We start from the raw sequence: 13945 nt of genomic DNA on the forward strand, positions 1-13945 counted from the left end.
TAAATGATCATGACCCACACACAACTCCATAAATTAGGTGTTTGAGAGGCACATCATGATCAATTCATAAACCAAGTCCTAATCTCTCCAAATTAGACAAAAGATTGATCCTCATTTGTTACTTTCAATCTTAATCACCTTAAAATGCACACACCCACATCACCTTTTTTGTATTAAGACCAAATAACTTACTAACTCAAGGAGGGCAAAACCGGAATTATATAAGATAGCAAGGTTAATATGGACTTTTCAACTTCATAATAAAGCCATACACTGTAAAATCCAAATCACTCCACCTTTATAAATCAAGTCTCCCTTGATATGTACCCACCCTAAGCCATCCACTTGTTTCACCAAAGAAGAACACCTCTGCTAAGTGTTGAGAGACAAAAAAATAATAAAAAAATAAATGGCAACCAATATGAAAACTCAAACTCAAACTGAGGTTGATGAACAGATGGTTCTTCTATCACAATATTATCCTGGGATATATGATCAACTCATACCAGAACAAGGTTTGTTTGTTTGTTTGTTTATTATAACTAATATTATAAAATAATATGTATATGTTTATTTATTTATATGCATTTGTTAAGTTTGGTGTAATTTGATTGTAATTTGTAATTATGTTTAGAGGAAGTTGTGAAACCACGAAGAAGAAGAAAGAAGAACAAAGCAGATGGTAGTAGTAGTAGTGGTTTTAGAAAAAGGAAGCTTAGTGATGAACAAGTGAACCTTCTAGAAGAAAACTTTGGAAATGAACATAAACTTGAATCAGAACGAAAAGACCGGCTCGCGTCTGAACTTGGACTCGACCCGCGTCAAGTTGCGGTTTGGTTTCAGAACCGGCGGGCTCGTTGGAAGAGTAAGAAGCTTGAAGAGGAATACTCTAAGCTCAAGACTGAACACGACTCTATTGTTCTTGATAAATGCAGACTTGAAACCGAGGTAATTATATTAATTAATTTCCTATTTCCTATTTCCTATTATACATTGACTTTAAGAATTAATTATAAGGTAGTTTATTAACCATCCAATGTTATAGACACAAGAAAGTAAGATATTTAAGTTTTAAGCACTTGGAAATTAAACATAAAAGAAGAGTGTTGGTGTTGAATAGTTTTGTTAAAAAAAAAATTACATTTTTTAGCTAGTGGGTTGATTTAGTTAAGTCAAAGAAAGATTATGAAATTGATAATGATAAATGAGCCTGTGTTGTTACTTGGGATATAAGATGGTTACTGTTATATGAAGGAGATTAACACGACAGTAAGTATATATTAAATAGAGGACTTTCATTCACTTTAAGCTAAAAATAAGCTATGCTCATTTGGACATGCAAGGACTCAAGGCTCGAGGAAAAGTAATGCTATCTTTTTGGGTTCAAAAACTAATATTTAGCCAACAGTTGTAACTAAGTAACATAATTAATTAAACATGTAAAAAAAAAACATTATGTGATTTTGATAAGAATAAGGGGACTAAATATTTAATTGGTCAAAAAAGGTGCTATGTAAAAAAAAAAAAAAAAAAAAAACATTATGTAATTTCGATAAGAATAAGGGGACTAAATATTTAATTGGTCAAAAAAGGTGCTATGTAAAAAAAAAAAAAAAAAACATTATGTAATTTCGATAAGAATAAGGGGACTAAATATTTAATTGGTCAAAAAAGGTGCTACAATGGCAAGTAGTCTTTTAAGGTTGTTCATCAAAGGGCTGTCCTAGCTACCGTTAATACACTATCCGTACACTATTTTGTTGTTATCTCAAACTAATTATTCACTTTAAATATATATATATATATATATATATATATATATATATATATATATATATATATATATATAATACAGTAAATATTTTTATGCCCACTATATTCATCCAGAGAAATGTTATCTTATAACTAAGGTAAAAATGTAGAAAAAATATAGTGTAATAATAATTTCTTATACTGCGTATTTTTTTCGAATAAAATAAAATTGAGACGAATACCCACCTGAACTTTCATCTTTAAAATTACACTAAATCAAAATGGAGTATTTATTTAGTTATTGTTGCAATTTCTAAATATTTAAGGCCGATAACAATCTTGTGTGAATGTACAGGTATTAAAGCTCAAGGAACGACTATCTGAAGCAGAAAAAGAGATGAACAAGCTAGTTGAGCGGTCGGATGGAATATCAAGCACAAGTCCGAGTTCATCATTCTCTATGGAAGCTATGGAGCCACCGTTTCTTGGTGGATTTGGGATGGAAGGATTGGAGAAAGTTTTTTACTTGCCGGAAAACAACTATATACAAGGATTTGATTGGCTAAACATCTAATTAATTAATTATTAGGGAAAATGTGATTAAATAATTTTAGTATTGTAGTCTTGTAGATATAGTAAATTAACAATCGATCTAGCTAATGTACATCTTTTCTAGCTCCTGTGTTATGATTAATGGTAGTAATGGTTTTCTCTAATTTCTTGACTTGCATATTATTTTTGGATTACTACTTATTTATTTTTTATGTATAAGGATTATAGGACCAAAATAATAAGATTAATCACTGAGATTAATCACCCACTTCGACAAACGAAAGACAATAATATGAAAAATTAAAGAACTCGGGGAGTTCTCGGCAGTTGATTTTCGTTAACTTTTGGGATAATTTATAGATACCCAATATTTGACCGATTTGACCGAGATTTGGCCGAGAAACTCAATTTATCGGTCGTTGACCAATTAAACAGGTCGTTGACCGATTTTTTGGCTGATTTCAAAACGAGAACTCGGTAGCAACTCCAGAACGATTTCTCGGCGAGAACTCTGCCGATTTTTCGATTTTTGCAACCTTGGTTATATGTAATCGAAAAAACAATTACTTTAATCCACGGACCAACTAGAGAGATTTTATTGATTAAATTCGTGCATATAAATTAGGGTTACAATAGGATATATTTATAGGCATAACATAACAAGAAAACAACTTGAGGAGCAAGAAAAACGCGTTCTAGAAACTTCCTCGTCATGACATAGCCGCATCGCACCCAGAAGGTGCCGCGTCGCGCCTTTAAGGCAAAAATCAATACAGAAACTTTCTCCGCGGCGCGCCTTACCTCTTGAACCGAATTCTTTTTCTTGTGTTTGATATCCTTCACATCCAACAATCTTCCACTTGAAGATAGTCAAAAACATGACTCACTTTGTCAACCCAACATATCAACAAACTAAACAAGAACACCAAAGCACCCTGTATCACCAAACTTTCATTTGAGACATGCACACTCCTATCACATACGCCGGATAAGCAGACTTTCGATACAAGGTGTGACGATCCGGAAATTTTCGATCAAATTTAAACTTAATCTTTATTGGATTTCGACACGATAAGCAATGTATGTAATGTTGAGTCTCAAAAATTTTTGAACTGTTTAGATGGATTCATTTAACCTTTGACTAATCCCGACGATTCACGAACATTTATGTATAAATAAAAATGTAAATATATATGAATTTTATACATAAGTAATATCATATATATTGTAATATATAAATATTAAAATATTCAATAAATTATATAATTGATAGATAGGATATAATAAAAGGTAATATATTATATGTAATTACAAGTTAAAATTATAATTTTTATATTAATATCATTATCATTATTTTTTTTATATAATAATATTTGTATCATTATTATATATATATATATATATATATATATATATATATATATATATATATATATATATATATATATATATATATATATATATATATATATATATATATATATATATATATATATGAAAATTGATAAGTATAAGTTGCTATATTATTAATATTATTATTATCACTAATAAAATTAATAAATTTATAACTAATAATATTAGTGGTACATTAATGTAGTGACTCGAACTTTTCCATGTTTATATATATTAAATGAAATTGATATTTATATGATTAAGTGTTTCCAACATGTTAAGCAATCAAACTTGTTAAGACTTGATTAATTGAAATAGGTTTTATATAGACAATTGACCACCCAAGTTGACCGGTGATTCACGAACGTTAAAACTTGTAAAAACTATATGATGTCATATATATGGATATATATATAGTTAACATGGTATTATGATAAGTAAACATATCATTAAGTATATTAACAATGAACTACATATGTAAAAACATGACTACTAACTTAATGTGTAACACCCCGTTTTTCCGTACGCGTTTAAAGGTACAACCTTATTTATTAGCACGCTTATAACTTGTTCGTTTGTGTGATTAAGTGAGCCAAGTGTTAGTTTTTGTGTAAGTACATGTATGTATATGTATATGTATATATATATATGTATATATATATATATATATATATATATATATATATATATATGCGAATGCGTGCGTGTACGTGTTTATGTATGTGTCGCGATGGTGTTGAGTCGTGTGAGACTTAAGGGCGAAGCTTAGACGTGAATTGGTATAGTGAACGAGGTGTGCTAGTTGTATGAACCTTCGTTTTATGATTTGTTGTCAAAGTGACCAGGAACAGGCCAGTGCCGCGCCGCGAGTAATGGGGCCGCGATGCGACAAACAAAGAAATCCAGATCAGAACTTGAGTTAAGAAGGGTCGTTTTTCCTTCTTTATGTCGCGCCGCGACAAAGGTGCCGCGCCGCGGTAATTCTGCAGTTCTGACTCCGAATTCCACTCAAATTAAATAGGGTTTAGGGGCAATTTGGTCTTTTTGCGTATAGATCTGGTTGGAGCTTTTAATATCAACCACTTGTTCTCTATTTCTTATTTCTTTTCCATTTTCTTTCACATTTTCCTCTCAAATCCTAAAACCCACTTAGATTAAACTCAAGATTTGAAGGTGGAGTTTTGTGAATCAATCCTAGAAGCAAGAATTAAAGTTTCTCTCCTTGTTATTAGCTACAAGAGGATAGTTTTGGAAAGTCTCAACTCTAAGTTATGAGTTTCATTTAGTTTAAGCTAGGGTTTGGTTCATATGGAACTTGTGTGACCCATTTGAGGGTTAAATGGGTGGATTTTGGGTTGGATTGTTGAAAGGAAACCCTAAGTAGCTATTATCTAGGGTTTGGTCTTGTGATTTATGGTTGTAAGTGCTAAATGATGTTGTTAGTCATTAATGCACTTTTAAAAGGATGAAAGAGTTGTTATTGTGTAAGTTTGACTTGATTTGTGAGTCAAAGAGTCAAAAGAGCACTAGTTGACCTAATCGGGTGAAATGGTTATGAAATACACCAAGTTTATGTTAGTTGATGTTATTAAACCCTAATCACTAGCTTTTAGTGATTTATGACGAGGCATGGCCATTAATGGGCGGTTTTGGTTTAGTTGAGTCATTTAATGCAAACGGGTCATTAAATGCTCAAGGGTTAGTGGTTGGCATTCAATTCAACTAGATTGTATGTTAATAAATGCATAATGTAATAGGTACATTACATTGAAGGGTTGTAAGCTCGGTTAGCTTTCACAAGGGACTTGAGGTGAGTGGAATATCTATATATGTATGTATATGATTTATGTGCCGTATTGATGGTGTCACATAGCCGTTTTGTGACCATAGTTGCGAGACGTAGCCGTTTTTGTCTACGTATGTTATTTATGCACATAGCCGTGTTTGTGCATATAGTGGCGAGTAATAGCCGTGTTTTACTCCCACGTTGTTATCCGTGTTATTTGTGCACATAGCCGTGTTTGTGTACAAGATTGTGTGTAATAGCCGTATTTTACTCACATGTTGATCAAATGATGCCATAGCCGTTTTTGGGAACACTTGAGGGTGATGCCATAGCCATTTTTGGAACACCTCGGGGGTTAGTATACCATAGCCGGGTTTGGGAGCTAACGGTTGTTATGAACATCGATGACTTGTTTCGCAAAGTCATTCCCCTTGCGAAGGATTTTGGTTAACCATGGTTTATAGTTGGTGATGCTAGCATTTGATTTATGATTATGATATTTATGTTATTAATGTGGCTAGTTGTACGGTTTGACGATACTAGCTTATTTATCGAGATGTTATGCGATTGTGTGCGTTATATGATATCGTGGATGCGTGTGGGTAAGTCTTATATGCATGTATATATTTATTCTACTCACCAAGCTTTGCTTACCCCTCTCGTTGTTTATCTTTTTAGATGCAGGCGCGGACAAGGGCAAGGGGGTCGCTGGGCACTAGGTGTCCCTTGTTGTTGTTATGTTGGAGCTTTGGAAGTTGGCCTAGTTTTGGGTAGTTTAGTCCCAAACCATGCTCGGAACGTCGTTTGGTTTATAAACTATCATTTGTAATGGGTCAAACTTGTACTAAACTTTATTCGTGGCCCTCGTGCCTATTGTAAACAATTAATTGTTGTGCGTTTTAAATAGAACTCGTGAAATGGGTTACATATTTAATTGGCGTGTAATTGTGTTGTATATAAAAAAAAAATTTATCGTAAGGATTACGGGTTGGGTTGTTACAAGTGGCATCAGAGCATGGTCTAAGGGATTTAGGTGACTTGAGATAGGCGCCTAGACTTAGACTGTTGTGTTGTGGAATTATATGCGGGACTTGTAGGATTACGGGTCAGTGCGGGGTTCGATTAGTTCTTTGATGCATAAGTGGACAACTATGCTATGTTATGATGTTACTAATCGTGTGTTATTGTTTTGAACATCGAACTAGATGGTTGTGATACGTTTGAGCATGGCACGGCATGTGAGCGTAATAGTGAGTCGCGACCACTATTACGGTTGCAAGTCAAGTCAAGCAAGGATGTGCGACAAGTATCGAGCTAGATGTGGTGTGTGTGCGGTCATATGCATAGGTATATATGTGTATTAAATTGTTGGTGATGTCTAATCCATTTTTAATCTTTAGAATGAAGACAAGAAACGGAACGAATACGAATAGCAATGGTGGTCCCTCTCATGTGGAGGAAGATGAGATGACTACCAAGATTGAGACCGCTTTAGAAAACTATGTTTCGGTTTCCTCACGAAGGGTTAAACAAATATTCGAAGAGTCGGTTTCAGAACAAATTATCGATATGATTCAAGAACGAATGACCAATGCCGTCGAAGAAGAAGTTGAAAGGAGGTTTCCTAGACCTCAAAATGTGGGCGAATTGGAGTTTAGCTATAAGAACTTCTTGGCGACTAAGCCTCCTCACTTTCACGGGGATCCCGACCCCATGAAAAGTGCGGCTTGGATATCCGATGTTGAAGGTTGTTTTCGCACTACCGAGTGCCCACCCGAGAAGAAAACGAGGCTTGCTACTAGTTTGTTAAGGGGCCATGCTAAAGATTGGCTCGATGGTAAGATTGATATGGTGGGTGATGTGGCTTTTGTAGGTTTATCATGGGCGGAGTTCAAGAAAGAGTTTTTCCTTGAATATCGTACGCAAGCGGATCTTTCCAATTTGTGAATTGAGTTAAGGAACATGCGTCAAGGGTCTTTGGACCTAAACACTCTCAAAACCAACTTTCTCGCCAAGGCACGTTTTTGTCCCGAGTAGGCGGGAAATGATCAAATGCTAATGGAAGACTTTCATGCAACCATTAGAGATGATTTAAAGGGTAAAATTAGTATCGGTCATGTTGAAACTTTCTCTAAGCTTTTGGCGGTGGCAAAAGGGTTTGAAGTACAAGCTCCGAGTCCGGTTCCGGTTAGTTATGGGTCGAGCAAAAGAAAATTTGGAGCGCCTAGTTACTCCAACAAGAAGAGCAAGGGTGTGTCCGAAAGCGTCGGAAGTATGAAGAAGGGTGGTTCGAATACTTTTACGCCTACTTGTTATAGTTGTGGGAAGCCGGGTCATTACGCTCGTGATTGTTTGATCAAGACGGTCACGTGCTTTAATTGTCAAAAGATGGGACACCGGAAGGCAGAATGTCCCGAATTATCGAACGACCAAGTAAAGAGGCTAGAGAAGGCGGCGGGGTCGGCTAGGGGGCATAACTACTTGATGACGAATGATGAAGCCAAACAATCCAACGAAGTCGTCTCAGGTACTTTCATGGTTAACTCTAATCCGGCAAGGATTCTATTTGATAGCGGTGCAAATTTATCGTTTGTGTCACCAAAATTTGTGCCTAAACTTAATAAACCGTTAGCTAAGTTAAGTCGTCCAGTAGAAGTCAAAATAGCGGATGGCAAGGCGGTTCTAGTAGTTGATGTGTGTAAAGATTGTAATGTGGTGTTTGGTTCCGAAAACTTTAAAATTGATCTCATCCCGATGACCTTGGGTGATTTTGATATCGTGGTTGGTATGGATTGGCTCGATCATAATAGGGCCGATATTGCATGCCATTAGAAATCCATTCGTGTGAAGACCCCTAGTGGGAGAGAGCTAATTATTCATGGTGATAAATGAAGGAGACCGGTGCCGATATACACTTTTGCACGGGCACGTCGTCTCGTTGTTACCGGTGGCATGGCTTTCCTTGCTCATGTTGTTGATACTCGTAATGAGCCACCACCCATTCGTGAAATTCCGGTGGTAAGTGAGTTTGATGATGTTTTTCCGGATGAGTTACCGGGTGTTCCGACGGAAAGACAAGTCGAATTTCGCATTGAGTTGGTTCCGGGAGCTAATCCCATTGCTAAAACTCCTTATCGTTTAGCACTGACGGAAATGCAAGAATTGTTGAATCAAATTCAAGAGTTACTTGAGAAGGGTTTTATTCGACCGAGTGCTTCACCTTGGGGCACTCCGGTCTTGTTCGTGAAGAAGAAAGATGGTAGTATGCGTATGTACATTGATTATCGAGAGTTGAATAAAGTGACGATCAAGAATCGTTATCCATTGCCTAGGATTGACGATTTGTTTGATCAACTCCAAGGTGCGACATATTTCTCTAAAATTGACCTACGGTCCGGCTATCATCAAATGCGGGTCCGTGAGGAAGATATTGAGAAAACGGCCTTTCGAACGCGTTACAGGCATTTTGAGTTTGTGGTGATGCCTTTTGGTCTTACGAATGCACCGGCGGCATTCATGGATCTTATGAACCGAGTGTGCCAACCTATGTTGGACAAGTCGGTAATTGTGTTCATCGACGACATACTTGTCTATTCGAGGAGTATGAAGGAACATGAACATCATTTGCGTAGTGTGTTGAAGACTTTGAGAAAAGAGAAGTTATATGCTAAGTACTCAAAATGTGAATTTTGGCTAAGGGAGGTTCAATTCCTTGGCCATATTGTGAACAAGGATGGTATTCAAGTAGATCCGGGGAAGATAGAAATGGTGAAGAGTTGGGGACAACCGACTACGCCTACGGAAATCCGAAGTTTTCTCGGATTGGCCGGTTACTATCTTCGGTTTATCCAAGACTTTTCCAAGATTGCTTCGCCATTAACTAAGTTGACAAGGAAGAATACGAGATTCAATTGGGAGAACGAGCAAGAAATCGCTTTTCAATTGTTGAAAGAGAAATTGTGTAAAACTCCGATCTTAGTATTTCCGGAAGGTGTAGATGATATGACGGTCTATTGTGATGCTTCTTTGAATGGGCTCGGGTGTGTACTAATGCAACGAGGTAAAGTCATCGCTTACGCCTCTTGCCAATTAAAGGAACATGAAAAGAGATACCCGACTCATGATCTCGAATTAGTAGCGGTGGTCCATGCTTTGAAAATTTGGCGCCATTACTTGTATGGTGTCAAGTGTACGATTTATTCGGATTACAAGAGTTTGAAACATCTTTTTGATCAACGGGATTTGAATTATCGTCAACGTAGATGGATGGATGTGGTGAAGGATTATGATTTTGAGATACTTTATCATCCGGGCAAAGCGAATGTGGTCGCGGATGCGTTAAGCCGAAAGAGTCACCACCCGGCGTTACGATTGGGATTGTTACGTATGATTATTACTAATGATTTTCTTGAAAAACTTGGTGTGATTCAAATAGAGGCTTACGTTCACAACAAGCATGCGGAACGAATTGTGGGGCAATCGGAATTCATTACGATGGGTTCGCGTAGTTTATTGTCTTTTCAAGAAAGAGTGTGGGTGCCTAAGATGGGTGATTTCCGAGAGGTGCTTCTTGATGAGGCGCACAATTCTAAGTATTCCATACATCCGGGTGCGACGAAGATGTACCATGATTTGAAGAAATTTTATTGGTGGCCGGGCATGAAACGCGACATTGTTAAGTATGTTGAGCAATGCGTCACGTGTTTGCAAGTTAAAGCCGAACACCAAAAGACGTATGGTAAGTTGCAACCGCTAGAAATTTCGATGTGGAAGTGGGAACATATTACCATGGATTTTATTACCAAGTTGCCAAAAACGGCAAGAACCCAATTTGATACTATTTGGGTGATTGTTGATAGATTAACGAAAAGTGCATTGTTTCTTCCTATTAAAGAAGCGATTACATCGGAGGCACTTGCGAAGATGTTCATTAAAGAGGTGATATCAAGACACGGCGTTCTCGCGTCTATCGTTTTGGATCTGGACACGCATTTTACTTCTCGATTTTGGAAGAAGTTTCATGAAGATATGGATACGAGGGTAAATATGAGTACGGCGTACCATCCTCAAACGGACGGTCAAACTGAATGTACGAATCAAACATTGGAGGATATATTACGTGCGTGTATCATTGACTTCGGTGGTAGTTGGGATGAACGTTTACCTTTGGTGGAATTCTCGTACAATAATAGTTTTCACTCTAGTATTGGAATGCCACCGTATGAGATGTTGTATGGTAGAAGGTGTCGAACCCCGATTTGTTGGGGCGAAGTGGGACAAAGGGAAGTCGGGAGCTCCGACTTGGTATTGGAGACAAATGATAAAATCAATATGATTCGGGAACATTTGAAAAAGGCGTAAGATAGGCAAAAATCTTACGTCGATAAGCGTAGACGTTTGATCGAATTCCAAGAAGGTGATCTGGTGATGCTCAAGGTTTCGCCATGGAAGGGTATTATTCGGTTTCGGAAGCGAGGAAAGTTAGCTCCTCGGTTTATTGGGCCGTTTAAGGTTTTAGCTCGTGTTGGTGAAGTCGCGTATCGTTTGGAATTACCCGAAGAACTTGCGGGGATCTACAACACATTTCATGTTTCCCACCTCCGTAAGTGTCTTGCGGATGATTCTTCATGGATGCCTTTAGACGAAATTGAGCTAAATAACAAGTTAGAATACGTTGAAGAGCCGATTGCTATACTCGATGCGAAGGTAAAAATGTTGCGTAACAAAGAGGTGAGGACCTTTAAGGTCGAATGGCGTCGTAGTAAAGGTTCCGAGTTTACTTGGGAGCCCGAAGAATTCGTGTTGGTTTACCTTCCCTCGTGTCATGCGGCATGGATCGCGAGGAAGCGCTCCGATTTAAGTGGGGCAGAGTTGTAACACCCCGTTTTTTCGTACGCGTTTAAAGGTACAACCTTATTTATTAGCACGCTTATAACTTGTTCGTTTGTGTGATTAAGTGATCCAAGTGTTAGTTTTTGTGTAAGTACATGTATGTATATGTAAATATATATATATATATATATATATATATATATATATATATATATATATATATATATATATATATATATATATATATATATATATATGCGAATGCGTGCGTGTAGGTGTTTATGTATGTGTCGCGATGGTGTTGAGTCGTGTGAGACTTAAGGGCGAAACTTAGACGTGCATTGGAATAGTAAACGAGGTGTGCTAGTTGTATGAACCTTCGTTTTATGATTTGTTGTCAAAGTGACCAGGAACAGGCCAGTGCCGCGCCGCGAGTAATGGGGCCGCGACGCGACAAACAAAGCAAATCCAGATCAAAACTTGAGTTAAGAAGGGTCGTTTTTCCTTCTTTATGTCGCGCCGCGACAAAGTTGCCGTGCCGCGGCAATTCTGCAGTTCTGACTCCGAATTCCACTCAAATTAAATAGGGTTTAGGGGCAATTTGGTCTTTTTGCATGTAGATCTGGTTGGAGCTTTTAATATCAACCACTTGTTCTTCATTTCTTATTTCTTTTCGATTTTCTTTCACATTTTCCTCTCAAATCCTAAAACCCACTTAGATTAAACTCAAGATTTGAAGGTGAACTTTTGTGAATCAATCCTAGAAGCAAGAATTAAAGTTGCTCTCCTTGTTATTAGCTACAAGAGGATAGTTTTGGTAAGTCTCAACTCTAAGTTTTGAGTTTCATTTAGTTTAAGCTAGGGTTTGGTTCATATGGAACTTGTGTGACCCATTTGAGGGTTAAATGGGTGGATTTTGGGTTGGATTGTTGAAAGGAAACCCTAAGTAGCTATTATCTAGGGTTTGGTCTTGTGATTTGTGGTTGTAAGTGCTAAATGATGTTGTTAGTCATTAATGCACTTTTAAAAGGATAAAAGAGTTGTTATTGTGTAAGTTTGACTTGATTTGTGAGTCAAAGAGTCAAAAGAGCACTAGTTGACCTAATCGGGTGAAATAGTTATGAAATACACCAAGTTTATGTTAGTTGATGTTATTAAACCCTAATCACTAGCTTTTAGTGATTTATGACGAGGCATGGCCATTAATGGGCGGTTTTGGTGTAGTTGAGTTATTTAATGCAAACGGGTCATTAAATGCTCAAGGGTTAGTGGTTGGCATTCAATTCAACTAGATTGTATGTTAATAAATGCATAATGTAATAAGTACGTTACATTGAAGGGTTGCAAGCTCGGTTAGCTTTCACAAGGGACTTGAGGTGAGTGGAATATCTATATATGTATGTATATGATTTATGTGCCGTATTGATGGTGTCTGTCATAACCCGTCCTAAACCATAAGGACAAATATAATAACATATGATCTCATCGCGAGGTATTGACCTCTATATGCGACATTTTTAAAAGAAAACTGCATTCGTTTTTACAATACAAACCATAACTTTTATTAAAATACAAGGTTTAAACAACATAATAATGATTATCGTTTAGCGATAATCTTAGCCTTACAAACATTACATGTGATGATAACAATACGATTTCCAACATATTTTACATTACAAATCCTCCGATATGCAGTTTTATTTTTGACACAAATATGCATACTCCAGATCTTGCTTAAATTCAACATGATGCAGCGGAAGCTTTTAGTTATCACCTGAGAATAAACATGCTTAAAACGTCAACAGAAAGTTGGTGAGATATAGGTTTAATGCAGGCAGCGTTATAAATATAGACCACAAGATTTCATATATAAACATTTTAATAAAAATATTCTAAGTTGTTGAGCACTTGATAACCATACTTAACATTTAATCAAACTTCGCATATTCCCTTTATTATGAAATCTTACTACATCGTACCAAGTGTAGTCACCGAAACGAAGTACTGTGCAACCGTTGAATACTGGTCGTCCAGTCTGGTTGGGGTTGTCAGGCCCGATAGATCTATCAACAGGATTTGCGTTTACAATACCGCATGTAAATAGTAGTTACTAAGTTACAGGGAGATATGCCAGTGGTACAACTCAACGTAGAATATATATTTTTAATCACTTGTGTCCATAACGTAAATCATAAAATGCATGTATTCTCATCCCGAAATATTTAGAGTTTAAAAGTGGGACTATATACTCACTTTTGCCTTGAAGGTATTTAACACGACTTGGTCTCCGATAGATATCACGAACCTAACCATATATATAATATATCAACATATTTTCTTTTCAAGTAATCGTTACATATATATATACTTATAATACTTTTAATATTTATTAGTCCGTAGTTAGCAGTCCGATGTTAGTGGTCCACAATTAGTTGCTCAATAAAATAAATAAAGACCCCATCATATTCGTATTGATCAGAATTAATCTCGACCCATGGTACCATGTTGTCAAATGACGTGTTGCGTACATAAAGTACCGTGTTGTCAAATGACGTGTTGCGTACAATCATGAGGTCTTATGATTAATCTTCTCGTGTTGTTTACGGGTGGTCCTGAAATATATAAAATCAA

General features: G+C 36.6%; 1 protein-coding gene across 1 annotated transcript; it reads left to right on the top strand.

The window, feature by feature from the left end:
* Positions 1–291: 291 nt before the first annotated feature.
* Positions 292–2446, top strand: LOC139848081 (homeobox-leucine zipper protein ATHB-40-like). Its single transcript, XM_071837807.1, has 3 exons — positions 292–515; positions 635–948; positions 2108–2446. Exons 1-3 carry the CDS (start codon positions 410–412, stop codon positions 2324–2326), a joined length of 639 nt encoding a protein of 212 aa, XP_071693908.1. The 5' UTR covers positions 292–409; the 3' UTR covers positions 2327–2446.
* The last annotated feature ends 11499 nt before the right edge of the window (positions 2447–13945 follow it).

This window comes from Rutidosis leptorrhynchoides, chromosome 5 (genome assembly GCF_046630445.1).
Source record: "Rutidosis leptorrhynchoides isolate AG116_Rl617_1_P2 chromosome 5, CSIRO_AGI_Rlap_v1, whole genome shotgun sequence".
Lineage (NCBI taxonomy): Eukaryota > Viridiplantae > Streptophyta > Magnoliopsida > Asterales > Asteraceae > Rutidosis > Rutidosis leptorrhynchoides.

Coding starts and splice junctions, on each gene's coding strand:
- LOC139848081 (XM_071837807.1), top strand. CDS start 410: ATGGCAACCAATATGAAAACTCAAACTCAAACTGAGGTTGATGAACAG. Junction 516..634: donor TCAACTCATACCAGAACAAG/GTTTGTTTGTTT, acceptor AATTATGTTTAG/AGGAAGTTGTGAAACCACGA. Junction 949..2,107: donor AATGCAGACTTGAAACCGAG/GTAATTATATTA, acceptor GTGAATGTACAG/GTATTAAAGCTCAAGGAACG.